Genomic DNA, 18,435 nt, shown 5'->3' on the forward strand with positions numbered 1-18,435 from the left:
AAGACAAAGAAAATGTTGGAGGGATGGAGGGAGCAGAGTCAGATAGGTAGAGGATGAAGGAGGGAGAGAGGGTGGGAAACATGGGAATGGAAGGAGAGAGAGAGACATGGAGTGGATGAAGCCTAGATTAGTTTTGCTCCAGTAGCGACAGATCATAAAAAGGAGGGAGGGGGAACGAGGAGAAGAGACAGAGAGAGGGGGAGATTAGTGCCACTTCAGGAACGACAGAAGACTAAAAAGAGAGGGAGGAAAAAGACAGAAGACTAAAAAGAGAGGGAGGAAAAAGACAGAAGAGGGCTCTTGAAATGTAGTCCGGATTAGCTTCACTAGGAGAACAGGATGAGAGAACAGAGAGGAAGAGAGACAGAATGAAAGAGAGGAAGAAAGAGAGAGAGGAACAGAGACTGAGAATAATGTCCATTTGGGTAAATATCCTGTACAGTATAAGAAAAACGTAGCATATTTTCAGTCAGTGTGAAAAACAGCAGCAATGGAAGGAAACAGTCAGAAGGTCAATCCTGCTGTTCCTCACAGAAACACTATCCAGAGTGTTGTTAATGAACAGCCATGGGGTCATTAGAACACAAACGTTCATTCTAGTTATTTGGACAGATGAAATGATCCCCTCTCTCTCTTTGTAATAGAGTACGTGTTTAAGAAGAGAGAATATAGAGAGCATTATACAGCGCCTGGTTCTGGGCTGATGATATACACTATGAAGAGAAGACACACCCAGGCACGCCCCACACACACACACCTAACTAATGATGTCCCTGCCTGTAGCGTGGAGACGAGGCTGGGACATTTACTTAGCCCTCCTGCCCAGTCCACTGGGATGTGATGGGAATTGGGACAGACGTCTCTTACACACACACACACACACACACACACACACACACACACACACACACACACACACACACACACACACACACACACACACACACACACACACACACACACACACACACACACACACACACACACACACACACGTCTCTTCAACTGTAGAGTGTAGAGGCATTCCCACAGTGACTGGGCAACATTCCCGACCGGAATAGGAACAGGCAGCTCAGTGGACCGGAAGACTAACATTACTGTAGGAAGGAGCTGGGTTAGAACAACTCTGGGAATTCACACCAGAGACACCGAGGTAAAGAAAAGAGAGATAGAGAATGAGAAAGTGTGTGTGAGAGAGAGGAAAGAGAGGGAGCAAGAGAGCTTGCTGTTGAGCTGATAACAAATGTATACTAAAAGGTCTGTGTTCTTTTGACACACACACACACACACACACACACACACACACACACACACACACACACGATGATGCTAGAGCAGCCGTCACCAACCTTTGAGTCAAGAACACTCAGTCAAAATGCATGCTGAGATCTACCACTCTGTTTATTAACATGACTTAAAATGTAAGCCTATGAAACATTAACCAATTAAAAACAGTACTGTGGCAGTGAGGTTTGTGCAGTAAGCTACAGGCCAATACATTATCACCACATACTGGCTTTGCTTGAATTTACCTGCCAAAGCATTGTTGTTCGGGACATTACATTTTTTTTTTTTTTAAATATGAAAACATTTGAGGCAGGCTATATGATCACACCGGTAATAGATCCATTGTTGTATTACTTGTATGCTCACTCAGCTGTGCCTCACTTTAAATAATTAGCTTTTTATTTTACTGGGCTGATGGTGGCTGCATATGATGGTCAGTCTCAGCAGAGGGAGAGAGCAGCAGACTGAGGGTCCACCTCTCAACATCGCTCTGCTCTCCCGTTCCTCCACTGACACTGACAGTCTCAGCAGAGGGAGAGAGCAGCAGACTGAGGGTCCACCTCTCAACATCGCTCTGCTCTCCCGTTCCTCCACTGACACTGACAGTCTCAGCAGAGGGAGAGAGCAGCAGACTGAGGGTCCACCTCTCAACATCCCACCGCTCTCCCGTTCCTCCACTGACACTGACAGTCTCAGCAGAGGGAGAGAGCAGCAGACTGAGGGTCTGCCTCTCAACATCCCTCCGCTCTCCCGTTCCTCCACTGACACTGACAGTCTCAGCAGAGGGAGAGAGCAGCAGACTGAGGGTCCACCTCTCAACATCCCTCCGCTCTCCCGTTCCTCCACTGACACTGACAGTCTCAGCAGAGGGAGAGAGCAGTAGACTGAGGGTCCACCTCTCAACATCGCTCTGCTCTCCCATTCCTCCACTGACACTGACAGTCTCAGCAGAGGGAGAGAGCAGCAGACTGAGGGTCCACCTCTCAACATCGCTCTGCTCTCCCATTCCTCCACTGACACTGACCAAAAAGATACACCTTCCAGCTGTTGGCGAAACTCAAGTCGCACCGCATTATTTCCGCCTCATGCAAATGCATGTTGTTACTCCTATGACCAGAGAAAGTGAAATATTCCTTGATATTAAAAAAGACCCAAGCCACTAACAACAACACAAGTCTGTAGATACACTTTCCTACTCATTCATCACTGCTGCACTGCTTGTTGCAGCGCTGAGTGGAGAAGCGTATTTTATGGCTTATAAACGTGTTGAATACAAAGTGTTGAATACAAAAGTGTTGAATACAAAGTGTTGAATACAAAGTGTTGAATACAAAGTGTTGACAGTGCTGAGAAAGAAGTTAAACGAAGTCAGTCATAACAACAGCAGCTCTTTGCTGTATTCGTTGTCTCTCTCTCGTCATGGTTTGAAACGTTTAAAAACAGCAGCTCTTTGCTGTACTCGTTGTCTCTCTCTCGTCATGGTTTGAAACGTTTAAAAACAGCAGCTCTTTGCTGTATTCGTTGTCTCTCTCGTCATGGTTTGAAACGTTTAAAAACAGCAGCTCTTTGCTGTATTCGTTGTCTCTCTCTCGTCATGGTTTGAAACGTTTAAAAACAGCAGCTCTTTGCTGTACTCGTTGTCTCTCTCTCGTCATGGTTTGAAACGTTTAAAAACAGCAGCTCTTTGCTGTATTCGTTGTCTCTCTCGTCATGGTTTGAAACGTTTAAAAACAGCAGCTCTTTGCTGTATTCGTTGTCTCTCTCTCGTCATGGTTTGAAACGTTTAAAAACAGCAGCTCTTTGCTGTACTCGTTGTCTCTCTCTCGTCATGGTTTGAAACGTTTTCAAATCTCACAGTAGCTTTCTTTATGCTGCTACGTTACTGCAGACACGGTCATCTGATTGGCCAGCGGTGGCATAGTTCACTTGATTTCCTATCCAGGCTCACCGGGAAGGCAGTGTTTGTACCTTCAGACAAATGAAATGGTAACAGTTTCCCTACAGAGAATCAAATGAAATGTTATTGAACTAACAGTGAAATGCTTACTTACAGCGCCTTTTCCAATAATGTGGAGTTCAAAATAAGATGCAAATAATAATGATTCACGAGGAAGTTCACACGAAGTGAATAACCGATAAAAATAAAGAGTAAAATAACATGTCTATATACAGTACAGGGAGTACCAGTACTGAGTCAATGTGCAGGTGTACGAGGTAACTGAGGTAGCCATGTACTGAACATACCGGTAGGGGTAAACTGACTAGGCAGAGAGAGAAGATTGGTGGAGCGAGAAAGGGAGAAGGAGAATGATGAAAGAAAAGGATGCCCTCCATCACAAACATTTTGATTTGAGCTAGAGGAAGAGGAAGATATGAGGTGGAGGAGAACATCAAACGTGAGATGAAGAGCAGGAACGTCCCCAGCTACCTCTGGTAGACCGAGAGAAGGAAATATGGAAACAGATGGAGGGAGACGTTAGAGAGCTCTACATACTGGTTTCACACAGAAGAGCCTATGAGTGAGTGAGTGAGTGAGTGAGTGAGTGAGTGAGTGAGTGAGAGAGAGATGAAAAGGAGGAGTTTACTCACTGGGCTCACAGCACACGGTGACTCGAAGCTTCATGCAGGGCAGCGGGGAGCTTTCCCCTGTAGGCAATGCTGGAGAGAGAGACAGAGAGAGAGAGAGAGAGAGAGAGAGAGAGAGAGAGAGACCGAGACAGAGAGAGAGAGAGAGAGAGAGAGAGAGATTGCCTTGTTACAGCAAAGGTATGTGTGAAGGTGTGAAGTGTTGGGAGTTGGAGATTTTCAACCCTTCATGTATTTGACAATAATCTAGAATGTGTCACCATATGGACGTCACCCTTCACCAACCAGCAGAACTCAGCTGGACGGCATTCAGTTAATAATGAAAGAAACCACAGAAAAGGTTTTCCATTTGGACACTCCAGCAGACAGCAACCACTACAGGGGTCAAAGGGGACTGACACAATGGATTGTGGGAGTCAAGGTGTTTCCTGTTTGGCAGCTGCTGTCAGAGTTAAGCGACAGAAACACGGTCACTATCTGGTCGTCTGGAGCTCAGTTGCATGACGCTTGCAGGACAGTGGGCTTGATTCCCGGGACCAGCCCTATGTAAAATGTATGTACGCATGACTACGTCACTTCAGATAAGAGTCTTCTAAATGGCATATATTATATTAAGGAGGATGCTAACTTATACTTTCAAGTTCAAACAGCCACCTCTAATCTTAACCCTCAACGTAACCGAACAAAAGCTTGTCTACTTGCTCGTCAGTTCTGAGAATGCTGTTCCTTCTAGCAATGCCATCTAGTGACTATAGATCACTGGGCTGATTGACGCGGATGCTATGTGAGCTGTCAGTGTGGATCACGATAAGAGACAGACTGAAACAGCTAATACTATTAGCGGCTCTAATACTATTGCCGTGTCCCCAGTCTAAAACCATTATACTGTCCCTATGGCCTGGCCCTTTCACCCAGCCAGACGTTTGGACAAACTTCAAGCGTTATCTTTGATGTGGACAATACACACACAGACAGCCAGGCCCATTGGGGAAGTTCCAGGGGAGGAGGCTATTGTTGTGTTCTCCAGCCCTGCGCAGCCACAATGGCCCAGTGCTGTGTGTGTGTGTGTCTGTCTCTCATGCCCTGACAATGCTCCATTGTCCAGCAGACCGCAATAGTAATTTATGTAAAGATTCTTTCCCTCCGTCTCTCATCCATTATTTTCCTCGCCCTTTTCCCTCGCTGTTGTTGCTCCCCCTTTCTACCTCCCTGTGGATTCCACTCATCCCCCCTCTCTCTCCCCCTCCCTTCCTGTACTGTCAGACTCTCCCCTCTTTCATTCCACGCTTCTCTTCCTCCGGCTGCTTTAAAAGCCTTTCTTTTCCCCTCTGTTTTTCTTGTTTCCCGCCCCCCCCCCCTCTTTTGGTTGGACAGTGACCAGAAGTTGTAAAAACAGTAAGAAACTAATTTTACGGCCACAAACCTCCCCCTCTCCAATGTGTCAAGTAATTATATTTTTGTTTTCTCATGATTTGCTTGCGTCGAATTGTGTTGCTGTCCTGGGGCTCTGTGAGGTGTGTTTGTGTTTGTGAACAGAGCCCCAGGACCAGCTTTCTTAGGGGACTCTTCTCCAGGTTCATCTCTCTGTAGGGGATGACTTTGTTATGGAACGTTTGGGAATCGCTTCCTTTTAAGTGGTTGTGTAATTTAAGGGCTCTTTCATGGATTTTGATAAATAGCGGGTATTGGCCTAATTCTGCTCTTTATGCATTATTTGATGTTTTACGGACGATAGTTTTGCAGAATTCTGCATGCAGAGTCTCAATTTGGTGTTTGTCCCATTTTGTGAATTCTTGGTTGGTGAGCAGAGCCCAGACTTCACAACCATAAAGGGCAATGGGTTCTATAACTGATTCAAGTATTTTTAGCCAGATCCTAATTGGTATGTCGAATTTGATGTTCCTTTTGATGGCGTAGAAGGCCCTTCTTGCCTTGTCTCTCAGTTCGTTCACAGCTTTGTGGAAGTTACCTGTGGCGCTGATTTTTAGGTGTGTGCTCCAGGGCAATTGTGTCTAGATGGAATTTGTTTTTGTGGTCCTGGCGACTGGACCTTTTTTGGAACACCATTATTTTTGTCTTACTGAGATTTACTGTCAGGGCCCAGGTCTGACAGAATCTGTGCAGAATATCTAGGTGCTGCTGTAGGCCCTCCTTGGTTGATGACAGAAGCACCAGATCAGCAAACAGTAGACATCGCTCCTTGCCCTCTACCTTCTCTGCCTCCTTTGCTCCCCCCTCCAGTGGTTGGAGATAAATGAGAGAGGAAGACAGAAATAGGAAGTAGTGGGAAAACAGGAAACCCAAGTTATCACACAGATTGACTTATACACACACACACATCTACTCACAGCTGTAGTAGTAGTGGTGTCCGGGGAGGAACTCGAAGCCCAGAGAGAAGGGGGTGAATCGCTGGATCTTCTCTGAGAAGCGGACAGGGCCGAAGGGGGCATGGGGGCTGTTACACTCCCACCTCTTGATGGCCCCCTGGGTCTCCACACAGCCCCTGAACCCCCCCTCAGCCACCAGGTACAGGGCCAGGCTGTCTTGTGGGGCCTGGGGGTAGGCCTCCTCACTGGGGGGAGACGGGTGAGGGTAGTGGGGGCAGTAGATATCCAGGTAGTCATTCAGATTCACCTGGATGGACAGATCCCCTCCCGTCAACCTGAGACAGAAGGAAAGGGAGAGAGACAGAAGGAAAGGGAGCGAGACAGAAGGAAAGGGAGCGAGACAGAAGGAAAGGGAGCGAGACAGAAGGAAAGGGAGCGAGACAGAAGGAAAGGGAGTGAGACAGAAGGAAAGGGAGCGAGACAGAAGGAAAGGGAGCGAGACAGAAGGAAAGGGAGCGAGACAGAAGGAAAGGGAGCGAGACAGAAGGAAAGGGAGCGAGACAGAAGGAAAGGGGGAGAGACAGAAGGAAAGGGGGAGAGACAGAAGGAAAGGGGGAGAGACAGAAGGAAAGGGGGAGAGAGAAGGAAAGGGAGAGAAGGATAGAGGAAAAGAGATTAAGCATCAACATTCCACAATAACGATCAGACACAGTAAAATACAATGCTGTTAGTCTGAGAGAAAGAGACGGATGGAGAGAAGAGCTGGATGGTTGATAGATAGTCTAAATAACTGTGGGCCTGGAGGAGAGATGGAGAGACAAGAAAGATGGATAGATCATCAATATTCCACATAACGATTACAAGGTGACAAAGCAACATAATGTAGAGCCACCTTTATTACTTGTTTTGGTGTCTGATACTTTGTAATAACATAGCTGGGAGCAGTACCAGGAACAACAACCGACAGAGAGAACGAGAGAGAGAGAGAGAACGAGAGAGAGAGAGAGAACGAGAGAGAGAGAGAACGAGAGAGAGAGAGAACGAGAGAGAGAGAGAACGAGAGAGGCCCAACAATGCTAATTAAGGAGAAAAAGAGAGTCGGAAAAGTACAATGTGGACTTGACTCTGACGCACACTAGGGCCTCCAGTAAAGGCTGGCTGGTTCTGGGAATAACAACATGGGGCCAGACATGAGCAGTACGGTGTCGAAGGGCCTTAGTGAATTGAGGAGACGCACCCTAACCCAACAGTCCTCCACTAGCGGAGGGAGAAGCAGCATATCTAACAGTCCTCCCTCCACTAGCGGAGAGAGAAGCAGCATATCTAACAGTCCTCCCTCCACTAGCAGAGAGAGAAGCAGCATATCTAACAGTCCTCCCTCCACTAGCGGAGAGAGAAGCAGCATATCTAACAGTCCTCCCTCCACTAGCGGAGAAAGAAGCAGCATATCCAACAGTCCTCCACTAGCGGAGAAAGAAGGAGCATATCTAACAGTCCTCCCTCCACTAGCGGAGAGAGAAGCAGCATATCCAACAGTCCTCCACTAGCGGAGGGAGAAGCAGCATATCCAACAGTCCTCCACTAGCAGAGGGAGAAGCAGCATATCCAACAGTCCTCCCTCCACTAGCGGAGAGAGAAGCAGCATATCCAACAGTCCTCCCTCCACTAGCGGAGAGAGAAGCAGCATATCTAACAGTCCTCCCTCCACTAGCGGAGAGAGAAGCAGCATATCTAACAGTCCTCCCTCCACTAGCGGAGAGAGAAGCAGCATATCTAACAGTCCTCCCTCCACTAGCGGAGAGAGAAGCAGCATATCTAACAGTCCTCCCTCCACTAGCGGAGAGAGAAGCAGCATATCTAACAGTCCTCCCTCCACTAGCGGAGAGAGAAGCAGCATATCTAACAGTCCTCCCTCCACTAGCGGAGAGAGAAGCAGCATATCTAACAGTCCTCCACTAGCGGAGAGAGAAGCAGCATATCTAACAGTCCTCCTTCCACTAGCGGAGAGAGAAGCAGCATATCTAACAGTCCTCCCTCCACTAGCAGAGAGAGAAGCAGCATATCTAACAGTCCTCCACTAGCGGAGAGAGAAGCAGCATATCTAACAGTCCTCCACTAGCGGAGAGAGAAGCAGCATACCCAACAGTCCTCCACTAGCGGAGAACAGTTAGATATGCTGCTTCTCTCTCCGCTAGTGGAGGGAGGACTGTTAGATATGCTGCTTCTCTCTCCGCTAGTGGAGGGAGGACTGTTAGATATGCTGCTTCTCTCTCCGCTAGTGGAGGACTGTTAGATATGCTGCTTCTCTCTCCGCTAGTGGAGGGAGGACTGTTAGATATGCTGCTTCTCTCTCCGCTAGTGGAGGGAGGACTGTTAGATATGCTGCTTCTCTCTCCGCTAGTGGAGGGAGGACTGTTAGATATGCTGCTTCTCTCTCCGCTAGTGGAGGGAGGACTGTTAGATATGCTGCTTCTCTCTCCGCTAGTGGAGGGAGGACTGTTAGATATGCTGCTTCTCTCTCCGCTAGTGGAGGGAGGACTGTTAGATATGCTGCTTCTCTCTCCGCTAGTGGAGGGAGGACTGTTGGATATGCTGCTTCTCTCTCCGCTAGTGGAGGGAGAAAAACAGACTGGCCATACAGTATGTCCACCAGTCTGCAGAATATTAATCCTTAAGAGTGTATTGATGGTGGAAGGTGGCCGAGCTACAGCAGTGTTTGTCAGACCATGAGACATCCCCAAAATCTGTCTTCTCACAAAAACGTGTAGCGTCTGAACGGTTTGGGCTACAAACTACTTCACTCTATGGAAAGGAGAGGCTCTCACAAAGACTATGGTGTTCTCCATTTTGCGCTACGACCCCCACAAGTGTCAAGGGACTGGAAGGACAACGTTTGGGGAACCCTGGCCTATAGTAGTAAATGCCAAATACAATATTTTATAAAATATATATATTTTTTGGGGGGGGGATACCTAAAGGGACAGAGAGAGAAAGAGAAAAGAGGTAGATATGTAGAGCAGTGATAGTCAATGTGAGAAAGGGAGAGAGGGATGAAGAATAGAAAGCCAGAGACGGAAGGAAGTAAGGAGAAGTATGAGGGGGAAGAGTGTATAAAGGGATGTAGAATGGCATGACATAAGGAGAAAGAGGAGACGATGGACAAAGTGAGAGGCTCATGAGAATAAGAAAGACAGGAAAGAGAGAGAAAGTCAGTTAAAGTCAGAGGATGAGTGGAGGAGATGAGGAGATGAGGGGAGGAGATGAGTGGAGGAGATGAGGGGAGGAGAAAAGAAAGACAAAAGAGTTGAGTTTTAATTAGTGACCCAAGACAGTCTGGCTGTAGACAGAGGAGAGAGAGACGGAGAGCTTCTGTGACATGCTGACCAGAGCAGACACGTCGCGTGCGTGAGCATCGCAAAATAAATGTAGAAATACACGTTTTTCAATTATTGCACCCACACTGCTCGCGCGTGCGCCAACGAGCATCTGCGTTGCCATGGGCTAAAATAGAAGTCATTCCTATTTCTGACGTAGATCGTGCTGAAAGTCCTGCCTCTCCAATCTCCTCATTGGTTTATAGAAGCAGGTACCCACGTGCCATCTCCTCATTGGTTATACCCACGTGGGTGATTGAAAGACTAAATGTTTTGCCGGTTGTCGTGGTAAAAGTGTAGATTTTTAAATTTGTATTTCACCTTTATTTAACCAGGTAGGCTAGTTGAGAACAAGTTCTCATATACGACTGCGACCTGGCCAAGATAAAGCATAGCAATTCGACACATACAACACATAGTTACCCATGGAATAAACAAAACATAGTCAATAATACAGTAGAACAAAAGAAAACAAAAAGTCTATATACAGTGAATACAAATGAGGTAAGATAAGGGAGTTAAGGCAATAAATAGGCCATGGTGGCGAAGTAAATACAATATAGCAATTAAATACTGGAATGGTAGATGTGCAGAAGATGAATGTGCAAGTAGAGATACTGGGGTGCAAAGGAGCAAGATAAATAAATAAATACTGTATGGGGATGAGGTAGGTAGATAGATGGGCTGTTTACAGATGGGCTATGTACAGGTGCAGTGATCTGTGAGCTGCTCTGACAGCTGGTGCTTAAAGCTAGTGAGGGAGATATGAGTCTCCAGCTTCAGAGATTTTTGCAATTCGTTCCAGTCATTGGCAGCAGAGAACTGGAAGGAAAGACGACCAAAGGAGGAATTGGCTTTGGGGGTGACCAGTGAGATGTAGCACGCGCTCCGGCAGGTATGAGTGGGTGCTCTTATGGTGACCAGTGAGCTGAGATAAGGTGGGGCTTTACCTAGCAGAGACGTGTAGATAACCTGTAGCCAGTGGGTTTGGCGAGGGCCAACCAACGAGAACGTACAGGTCGCAATGGTGGGTAGTGTATGGGGCTTTGGTGACAAAACGGATGGCACTGTGATAGACTGCATCCAGTTTGTTGAGTAGAGTGTTGAGCGATGCCAATCACCATATAATTTCAAAGATGAAAAATCCTGGAAGGAGGAGAGAACTAGAAATGATTCGGTTGGCCGTTTTATGTGTGGATTAATTGTCGGAGTAGAAGACCTTGTGCATTTCAGGTAAAATAACAACTCAATGTTTATATCCCAGGACAAATTAGCTAGCAACAGCAAGCTAGCTAAACAGGACAAATTAGCTAGCAAGTGCAAGCTAGCTAGCTAAATTGCCATACATGTTTAATGCTTTTCGACCTGTCCCCAAATTAATGTAATTGGTTCAGAGTTTGTTTTGATATTTTAACCTGCGTGTCGTGATCATGTTTGGTGTGGGGGGACAAAATACATTTATGCACGATAGCGCACGATGGCGCACGCGCGCAGCCGGTTTGGGTGCCATGTAAGTGTAATGTTTACTGTTAATTTTTTAAATTGTTTATCATCTATTTCACTTGCTTTGGCAATGTAAACATATGTTTCCCATGACAATAAAACCCCTTGAATAGAATATGAGAAAGAGATCAAGAGTGAGCGAGGTACAGTAGAGAGAGCATGAGGTTGAGAAAGAGAGGAGGAGATGGACTTTAATTGGTCTCCACTCCACACTGAGCACATGAGGGGGGTGAGGGGGGCAGAGAAAGAAAGAGGGAGAAAAAGAGAAATAAAAGACAGGATGTGTGTCTCGGGCGGCAAGTTCAGGTCCGTCAGTGGGAGTCTTTATAGGGGAGCGACAGAGCGAGGGAGGGGCGGGAGAGAGGACAAGTGCAAGGAGTCAGTGGAGGGGGAAAAGGAGAAAGAATAGCATGGAGAGAGAGAGGGGGGGGTCTCAAGTTAAGTGGGTGGACAGAGAAGAGCCCCAAAATGACTGGGGCATCAGAAAGAGAGAGAACAGAGGAAATTAAATGAACACAGAGAGAGGACACAAAGAGGAGAGAGTAAGAAGGATTAACGGAGAGAGAGAGAGAGAGAGGACAGAAAATGGTTACGGTGTGAGCAGTATGTGTTTTAGGAAGGATTTCCATTTCCCATGTGTAATACAGGCCCCATATCCAGTCAAAAGCCTAGGTCACTGATCACCCACCCTGGTTGCAGCGAGCTGCAGGGTGTGCAGACTATAGTTCCAGCCTAGTATTCACACACCTGGTTTAACTAATAAAGGACTTAGATGATTAGTTGATTGGTTGAAACAGGTGAGCTGGAGCTGGGTTGGGGAAAACTGCATGCTAAAAGTGGACCAATATATTTGAAACATGTCAGAAAACCTAGTTAGCAGAGAGGCGCCGTAGTCCTCGACGCTGTTAGCAGAGAGGCGCCGTAGTCCTCGACGCTGTTAGCAGAGAGGCGCCGTAGTCCTCGACGCTGTTAGCAGAGAGGCGCCGTAGTCCTCGACGCTGTTAGCAGAGAGGCGCCGTAGTCCTCGACGCTGTTAGCAGAGAGGCGCCGTAGTCCTCGACGCTGTTAGCAGAGAGGCGCCGTAGTCCTCGACGCTGTTAGCAGAGAGACGCCGTAGTCCTCGGCGCTGTTAGCAGAGAGGCGCCGTAGTCCTCGGCGTTAGCAGAGAGGCGCCGTAGTCCTCGGCGTTAGCAGAGAGGCGCCGTAGTCCTCGGCGTTAGCAGAGAGGCGCCGTAGTCCTCGGCGTTAGCAGAGAGGCGCCGTAGTCCTCGGCGTTAGCAGAGAGGCGCCGTAGTCCTCGGCGTTAGCAGAGAGGCGCCGTAGTCCTCGGCGTTAGCAGAGAGGCGCCGTAGTCCTCGGCGTTAGCAGAGAGGCGCCGTAGTCCTCGGCGTTAGCAGAGAGGCGCCGTAGTCCTCGGCGTTAGCAGAGAGGCGCCGTAGTCCTCGGCGTTAGCAGAGAGGCGCCGTAGTCCTCGGCGTTAGCAGAGAGGCGCCGTAGTCCTCGGCGTTAGCAGAGAGGCGCCGTAGTCCTCGGCGTTAGCAGAGAGGCGCCGTAGTCCTCGGCGTTAGCAGAGAGGCGCCGTAGTCCTCAGCGTTAGCAGAGAGGCGCCGTAGTCCTCAGCGTTAGCAGAGAGGCGCCGTAGTCCTCAGCGTTTGCAGAGAGGCGCCGTAGTCCTCAGCGTTAGCAGAGAGGCGCCGTAGTCCTCAGCTCTGTTAGCAGAGAGGCGCCGTGGTCCTCAGCGTTAGCAGAGAGACGCCGTAGTCCTCAGCGTTAGCTGAGAGACGCCGTGGTCCTCGGCGCTGTTAGCAGAGAGACGCCGTAGTTCTCGGCGCTGTTAGCAGAGAGGCGCCGTAGTCCTCGGCGCTGTTAGCAGAGAGGCGCCGTGGTCCTCGGCGCTGTTAGCAGAGAGGCGCCGTAGTCCTCGGCGCTGTTAGCAGAGAGACGCCGTAGTCCTCGGCGCTGTTAGCAGAGAGGCGCCGTAGACTTCACCGCTAGTAGAGAGGTGCCGTAGACTTCACCGCTAGTGGAGAGGTGCCGTAGACTTCACCGTTAGTAGAAGTGCCGTAGACTTCACCGTTAGTAGAGAGGTGCCGTAGACTTCACCGCTAGTAGAGAGGTGCCGTAGACTTCACCGCTAGTAGAGAGGTGCCGTAGACTTCACCGCTAGTAGAGAGGTGCCGTAGACTTCACCGCTAGTAGAGAGGTGCCGTAGACTTCACCGCTAGTAGAGAGGTGCCGTAGACTTCACCGTTAGTAGAGAGGTGCCGAAGCTCGCATCCGCTACAAGACCATGGTGCTTGCCTACGGAGCTGTGAGGGGAACGGCACCTCCGTACCTTCAGGCTCTGATCAGGCCCTACACCCAAACAAGGGCACTGCGTTCATCCACCTCTGGCCTGCTCGCCTCCCTACCTCTGAGGAAGTACAGTTCCCGCTCAGCCCAGTCAAAACTGTTCGCTGCTCTGGCACCCCAATGGTGGAACAAACTCCCTCACGACGCCAGGTCAGCGGAGTCAATCACCACCTTCCGGAGACACCTGAAACCCCACCTCTTTAAGGAATACCTAGGATAGGATAAAGTAATCCTTCTAACCCCCCCCTCCCCCTTAAAAGAGTTAGATGCACTATTTTAAAGTGGTTGTTCCACTGGATATCATAAGGTGAATGCACCAATTTGTAAGTCGCTCTGGATAAGAGCGTCTGCTAAATGACTTAAATGTAAATGTAAATGTAAAATTTAACAAGCGCATTCGCAAAAAAAGCACTGTCATTGCACCAATGTGTACCTAACCATAAACATCAATGCCTTTCTTAAAATCAATACACAAGTATATATTTTTAAACCTGCATATTTAGTTAATATTGCCTGCTAACGTGAATTTTTTTTAACTAGGGAAATTGTGTCCTAATCAATAAATGCCGCAGAGTATTAGTGATCAATCTACAAGACGGGGCCCATCGATCTGGGCTACTCAAACAGGACAGACACACACAGTATTGATCCCCTGTGTGTTTGTGTTCAACCCCTCAGGTCACGATGCATAGCTCTATTACCTGTATCGGCTCTCCACCACACACAGCGGTATGTTTACTTTGGCGTACTGCAGGGGGGTGTGTGTGCAGGCAGTGACAGCAGTGTGTTTACATAGTGGTGTACCACCTGTAGTGAGTGTCAGTCACCATGCCTCCTCTCCTGTCTAAAGCTGCACACAAGTCTCGTCAAACTACCTCTCCTCTTTCTCCTCTTCCTCCCCCCCTTCTCTCCCCCCTTTGCATATCAATCACTCTTTCCCATTCCATCGTTGTTTCTCTCTTCTCCTCATCCCCTCATCTCAGACTCTTCCTCTCACGTGTCCCTCCATCCTCCTCTATCCTCATCTCAGACTCTTCCTCTCACGTGTCCCTCCATCCTCCTCTATCCTCAGCTCAGACTCTTCCTCTCACGTGTCCCTCCATCCTCCTCTATCCTCATCTCAGACTCTTCCTCTCACGTGTCCCTCCATCCTCCTCTATCCTCATCTCAGACTCTTCCTCTCACGTGTCCCTCCATCCTCCTCTATCCTCAGCTCAGACTCTTCCTCTCACGTGTCCCTCCATCCTCCTCTACCCTCAGCTCAGACTCTTCCTCTCACGTGTCCCTCCATCCTCCTCTATCCTCATCTCAGACTCTTCCTCTCACGTGTCCCTCCATCCTCCTCTATCCTCATCTCACTCTTCCTCTCACGTGTCCCTCCATCCTCCTCTACCCTCAGCTCAGACTCTTCCTCTCACGTGTCCCTCCATCCTCCTCTACCCTCATCTCAGACTCTTCCTCTCACGTGTCCCTCCATCCTCCTCTACCCTCATCTCAGACTCTTCCTCTCACGTGTCCCTCCATCCTCCTCTATCCTCATCTCAGACTCTTCCTCTCACGTGTCCCTCCATCCTCCTCTACCCTCAGCTCAGACTCTTCCTCTCACGTGTCCCTCCATCCTCCTCTATCCTCATCTCAGACTCTTCCTCTCACGTGTCCCTCCATCCTCCTCTATCCTCATCTCAGACTCTTCCTCTCACGTGTCCCTCCATCCTCCTCTATCCTCATCTCAGACTCTTCCTCTCACGTGTCCCTCCATCCTCCTCTATCCTCATCTCAGACTCTTCCTCTCACGTGTCCCTCCATCCTCCTCTATCCTCATCTCAGACTCTTCCTCTCACGTGTCCCTCCATCCTCCTCTATCCTCAGCTCAGATGATGTCTGCCCTGGTAATTACAGAGAGGTTGTCTGCCAAAAGGTGTCAAACACTGTCAACCTTTCCTTCCTTCACCCCCTCGATATCTCATCCCCCCCACCCACCCCTCCAGACCTTGGAGGTGGTACACCCCAATTATACCCAGGATGCTCTGCGCCAGCTGCGAGCCAGGGGAGCTGTGACAGCACAGAGAATCATGGAAGTGCTGTAGAACAGTGTCACAGAGTAGAATGTAAGAGCAGCCAATCAGTGAGAGAACAAAGTGATACAGGAAGAGAATCAAATACAGGGCAGTGTAGAACACACACACACACACACACACACACACAGTGACAGAGACAGGGGCCAGGGGATAAAACCATGATATTGTAGGAACACAGAAACAGACAGTAGAGAGAGGAGGACTAGGGGAATGTGATGTCAGACAGCCCACGTCCAGCCTTCTACCTGACGCTAGGTGTGTGTTCTGTTGTTGGTGTAGTGTGTAGTCCAGGAAGACGGTTGTGGAGTCAGGACGACTGTGCTGTGTTAACTCTATGAAACTAATCCATTCTCACTACGGAAGATAACAACAACCCACATGGTGAGTGCTTCAATAATACAGCAATGTAAAGTATATCCAATTAACTACAACATCTCCCAACTGAATCAAACCATAGCGGATGGTATTACTGATGAGTGTGTGTGAGGATTAGGAGTGTACAGTATGTGTGTGTGTTTTCTGTGTGTGTGTAGTTGTAACGAAATGCAGGAGGTTGACTGTGGCAGGGACCTTTGATCCTTTATTTGAGAGAATTATTAAACAAGCAACAATCCCTCAGCAGACAGTCACCCTGGAATACAGAACACTTACTCTACATACTACTGTCAACTACACAACACGCATACTGAATATAACCACACTTTACTACTGTGCATACAAAGTGCATACTGTGCATACCAAGTACATGACAAAAGTTAAGTTGTGCTACTACACACCAAGTACCAAAGTACACTAAATGGCAAAAATGATAATATTAAATATTATACACCTCCTATTACATAGGAGAACAGTGTAGAAGTACACTGAACTACTAGGACAGGACAAGAGAGAAGGGTAGAAGAGAGAAGGGTAGAAGAGAGAAGGGTAGAAGAGAGAAGGGTAGAAGAGAAAGAAGAGAGAAGGGTAGAAGGGTAGCAGAGAGAAGGGTAGCAGAGAGAAGGGTAGAAGGGTAGAAGAGTAGAAGAGAGAAGGGTATAAGAGAGAAGGGTAGAAGAGAGAAGGGTAGAAGAGAGAAGGGTAAAAGAGTAGAAGGGTAGAAGGGTAGAAGAGAGAAGGGGAGAAGAGAGAAGGGGAGAAGAGAGAAGGGGAGAAGAGAGTTCTTGAATGGTCTGTGGAGTGACCGGTGGGGCTGTTGTCGTGACTGTGGAGAGGTTGTAAGGCTCGGTGGGGGCTGTTGTCGTGACTGTGGAGAGGTTGTAAGGCTCGGGGGGGGCTGTTGTCGTGACTGTGGAGAGGTTGTAAGGCTCGGTGGAGCCCAAACTCTTCCTTGGTTGAGCATAGCATGCAGCCACAACACTATCTTGGTTGAGCATAGCATGCAGCCACACCACTATCTTGGTTGGGCATAGCATGCAGCCACACTGTCAAGTTTTGACCTCTTTCTTGTGCAATTCCCCACTTGAAAAGGACAGTCCCTCCACATGAAGATTTTAACTGGATTTCACTCAATAAACAGCCATGGAATCAGTTGTTTGTCTTTTATTTACCATTCTTTGGTTGGCAGTAAACAGGTGAAAAACCTCAAAAAAAAAAAAGAGATGACAAATACAAGTTACTATGAGTTGACAGCCCAATCAAACACAAAATTATCCACATTCACCCCAGATAAACACATTTCTGCCACCATAAAACACAAGGTTTCCACTTTTAAGCAAATGTTTCCCAAAATAGAAACCCACCATTTTTAATCAAATGAGCAGAATCTGTATATTTTCTCTAAATTTGCATTTTAGCCAAATACATTCAAAATATTTTTAGTAGTAAAAAATTACATTTATTTTCAAATCAGTAGTTTTAAGCAGACAAATCTTACATTTTTTAGCCAAAGATTTTTTAGACTATACATTTGTTACTGAATTAAGAACTTGGTTTACTAAGATTTCTACAAAGTTTAAATTACTTTTAACCATTTCAAACAAGTTCTTTGTCAACAATGAATTTGGCTCTTCTTACTTTTCCTTTATACCCCACAAACAACATTTGAAGTTATAAATACCACTGCAAAAGTCCTATCAAAGTTAAGAGTTAAGAGTCTGTGTTTTCCAGAGTATCATTAGCAGTGCACTGCTTAAGTTAGTATTGCCAAGCATGGCTAATATGGCGCTTACCGGCTGTCTTTCACAGTTTTGTGGAGGGCTTGGACTTGCACAGTCACCTTGATCACAAAGATGAAGTTTCCTTGGTCTTGTGGTGTTATAAATGCTCCTTTCACTGCGGTCTAAAGACAACAGCAGAGCCAGGTGCTGGCACGCCCAGATTGCCTGGAAGATTTGTTCCACCTGGTTCACCACTGATTGAAGGAGGAGGAGTTTCACCACTGAGGAGCTCCCAGGCAGTTTGTCAGCACACCTCCCACTCAATCTTCCCACGGGAACCGATGGAATGATCGTAAATCAGCACCTACATACTGCCGGTCAGCTCCGAGTTTGATCCTCAACTGGTAGCAAGACAACCAGGCGTCGAACATCTCTGTGCAGGACTGTGGTTTGCGTAGCTTCTTTCAGGACTTTGGCCGATGGCCGGTTTAGTGCGGGTTTTGTGACAGGAAGGCAGGAGCTTTGGACCACTTTGACGTTCACGTCTCGAACAATGCCCTTAGCATCTGGATTAACGCTCACCACCCGTCCTAGCTTGAATTGGCCCCTCACTGCATTTTGGTCACACAACCAGACAATATCTCCGACAGCAACGTTGCGATATGAAGTGTGCCATTTACTTCTCAGAAATAAGTTTGGGCCGGCAAGCTGGCTCCAAGACCTCCAGAACTTGTTGACCTGGTTCTGCATCTCTCTGAGTCTCTTGTAAGGGTAGTTCGCAAAGTCAAATGTTCTGATCTCACCGCTTGGAGAGGCTCGGCCCAGGAGAAGT

At 47.9% G+C, this 18,435-nt stretch overlaps 1 protein-coding gene across 3 annotated transcripts in view; it reads right to left on the minus strand.

The window, feature by feature from the left end:
- The window catches only part of LOC139572777 (ephrin-A4-like), a 70,325-nt gene that overhangs the window by 10,236 nt on the left and 41,654 nt on the right, over positions 1 to 18,435 (minus strand). For all 3 annotated transcript variants that reach the window (XR_011674478.1, XM_071395544.1, XM_071395545.1), the window contains exons 2-3: positions 6,222 to 6,535; positions 3,877 to 3,945 (exon numbers count right to left, since the gene is read on the minus strand). Coding sequence is in view for 2 of the 3 variants with exons in the window: in XM_071395544.1 (XP_071251645.1) it covers positions 3,877 to 3,945; positions 6,222 to 6,535 (383 nt within the window). In the remaining variant the exon portion in view is untranslated. The remainder of the gene's footprint in view (positions 1 to 3,876; positions 3,946 to 6,221; positions 6,536 to 18,435) is intronic.

The sequence above is a fragment of the Salvelinus alpinus genome, chromosome 4, assembly GCF_045679555.1.
Source record: "Salvelinus alpinus chromosome 4, SLU_Salpinus.1, whole genome shotgun sequence".
NCBI classification, from domain to species: domain Eukaryota; kingdom Metazoa; phylum Chordata; class Actinopteri; order Salmoniformes; family Salmonidae; genus Salvelinus; species Salvelinus alpinus.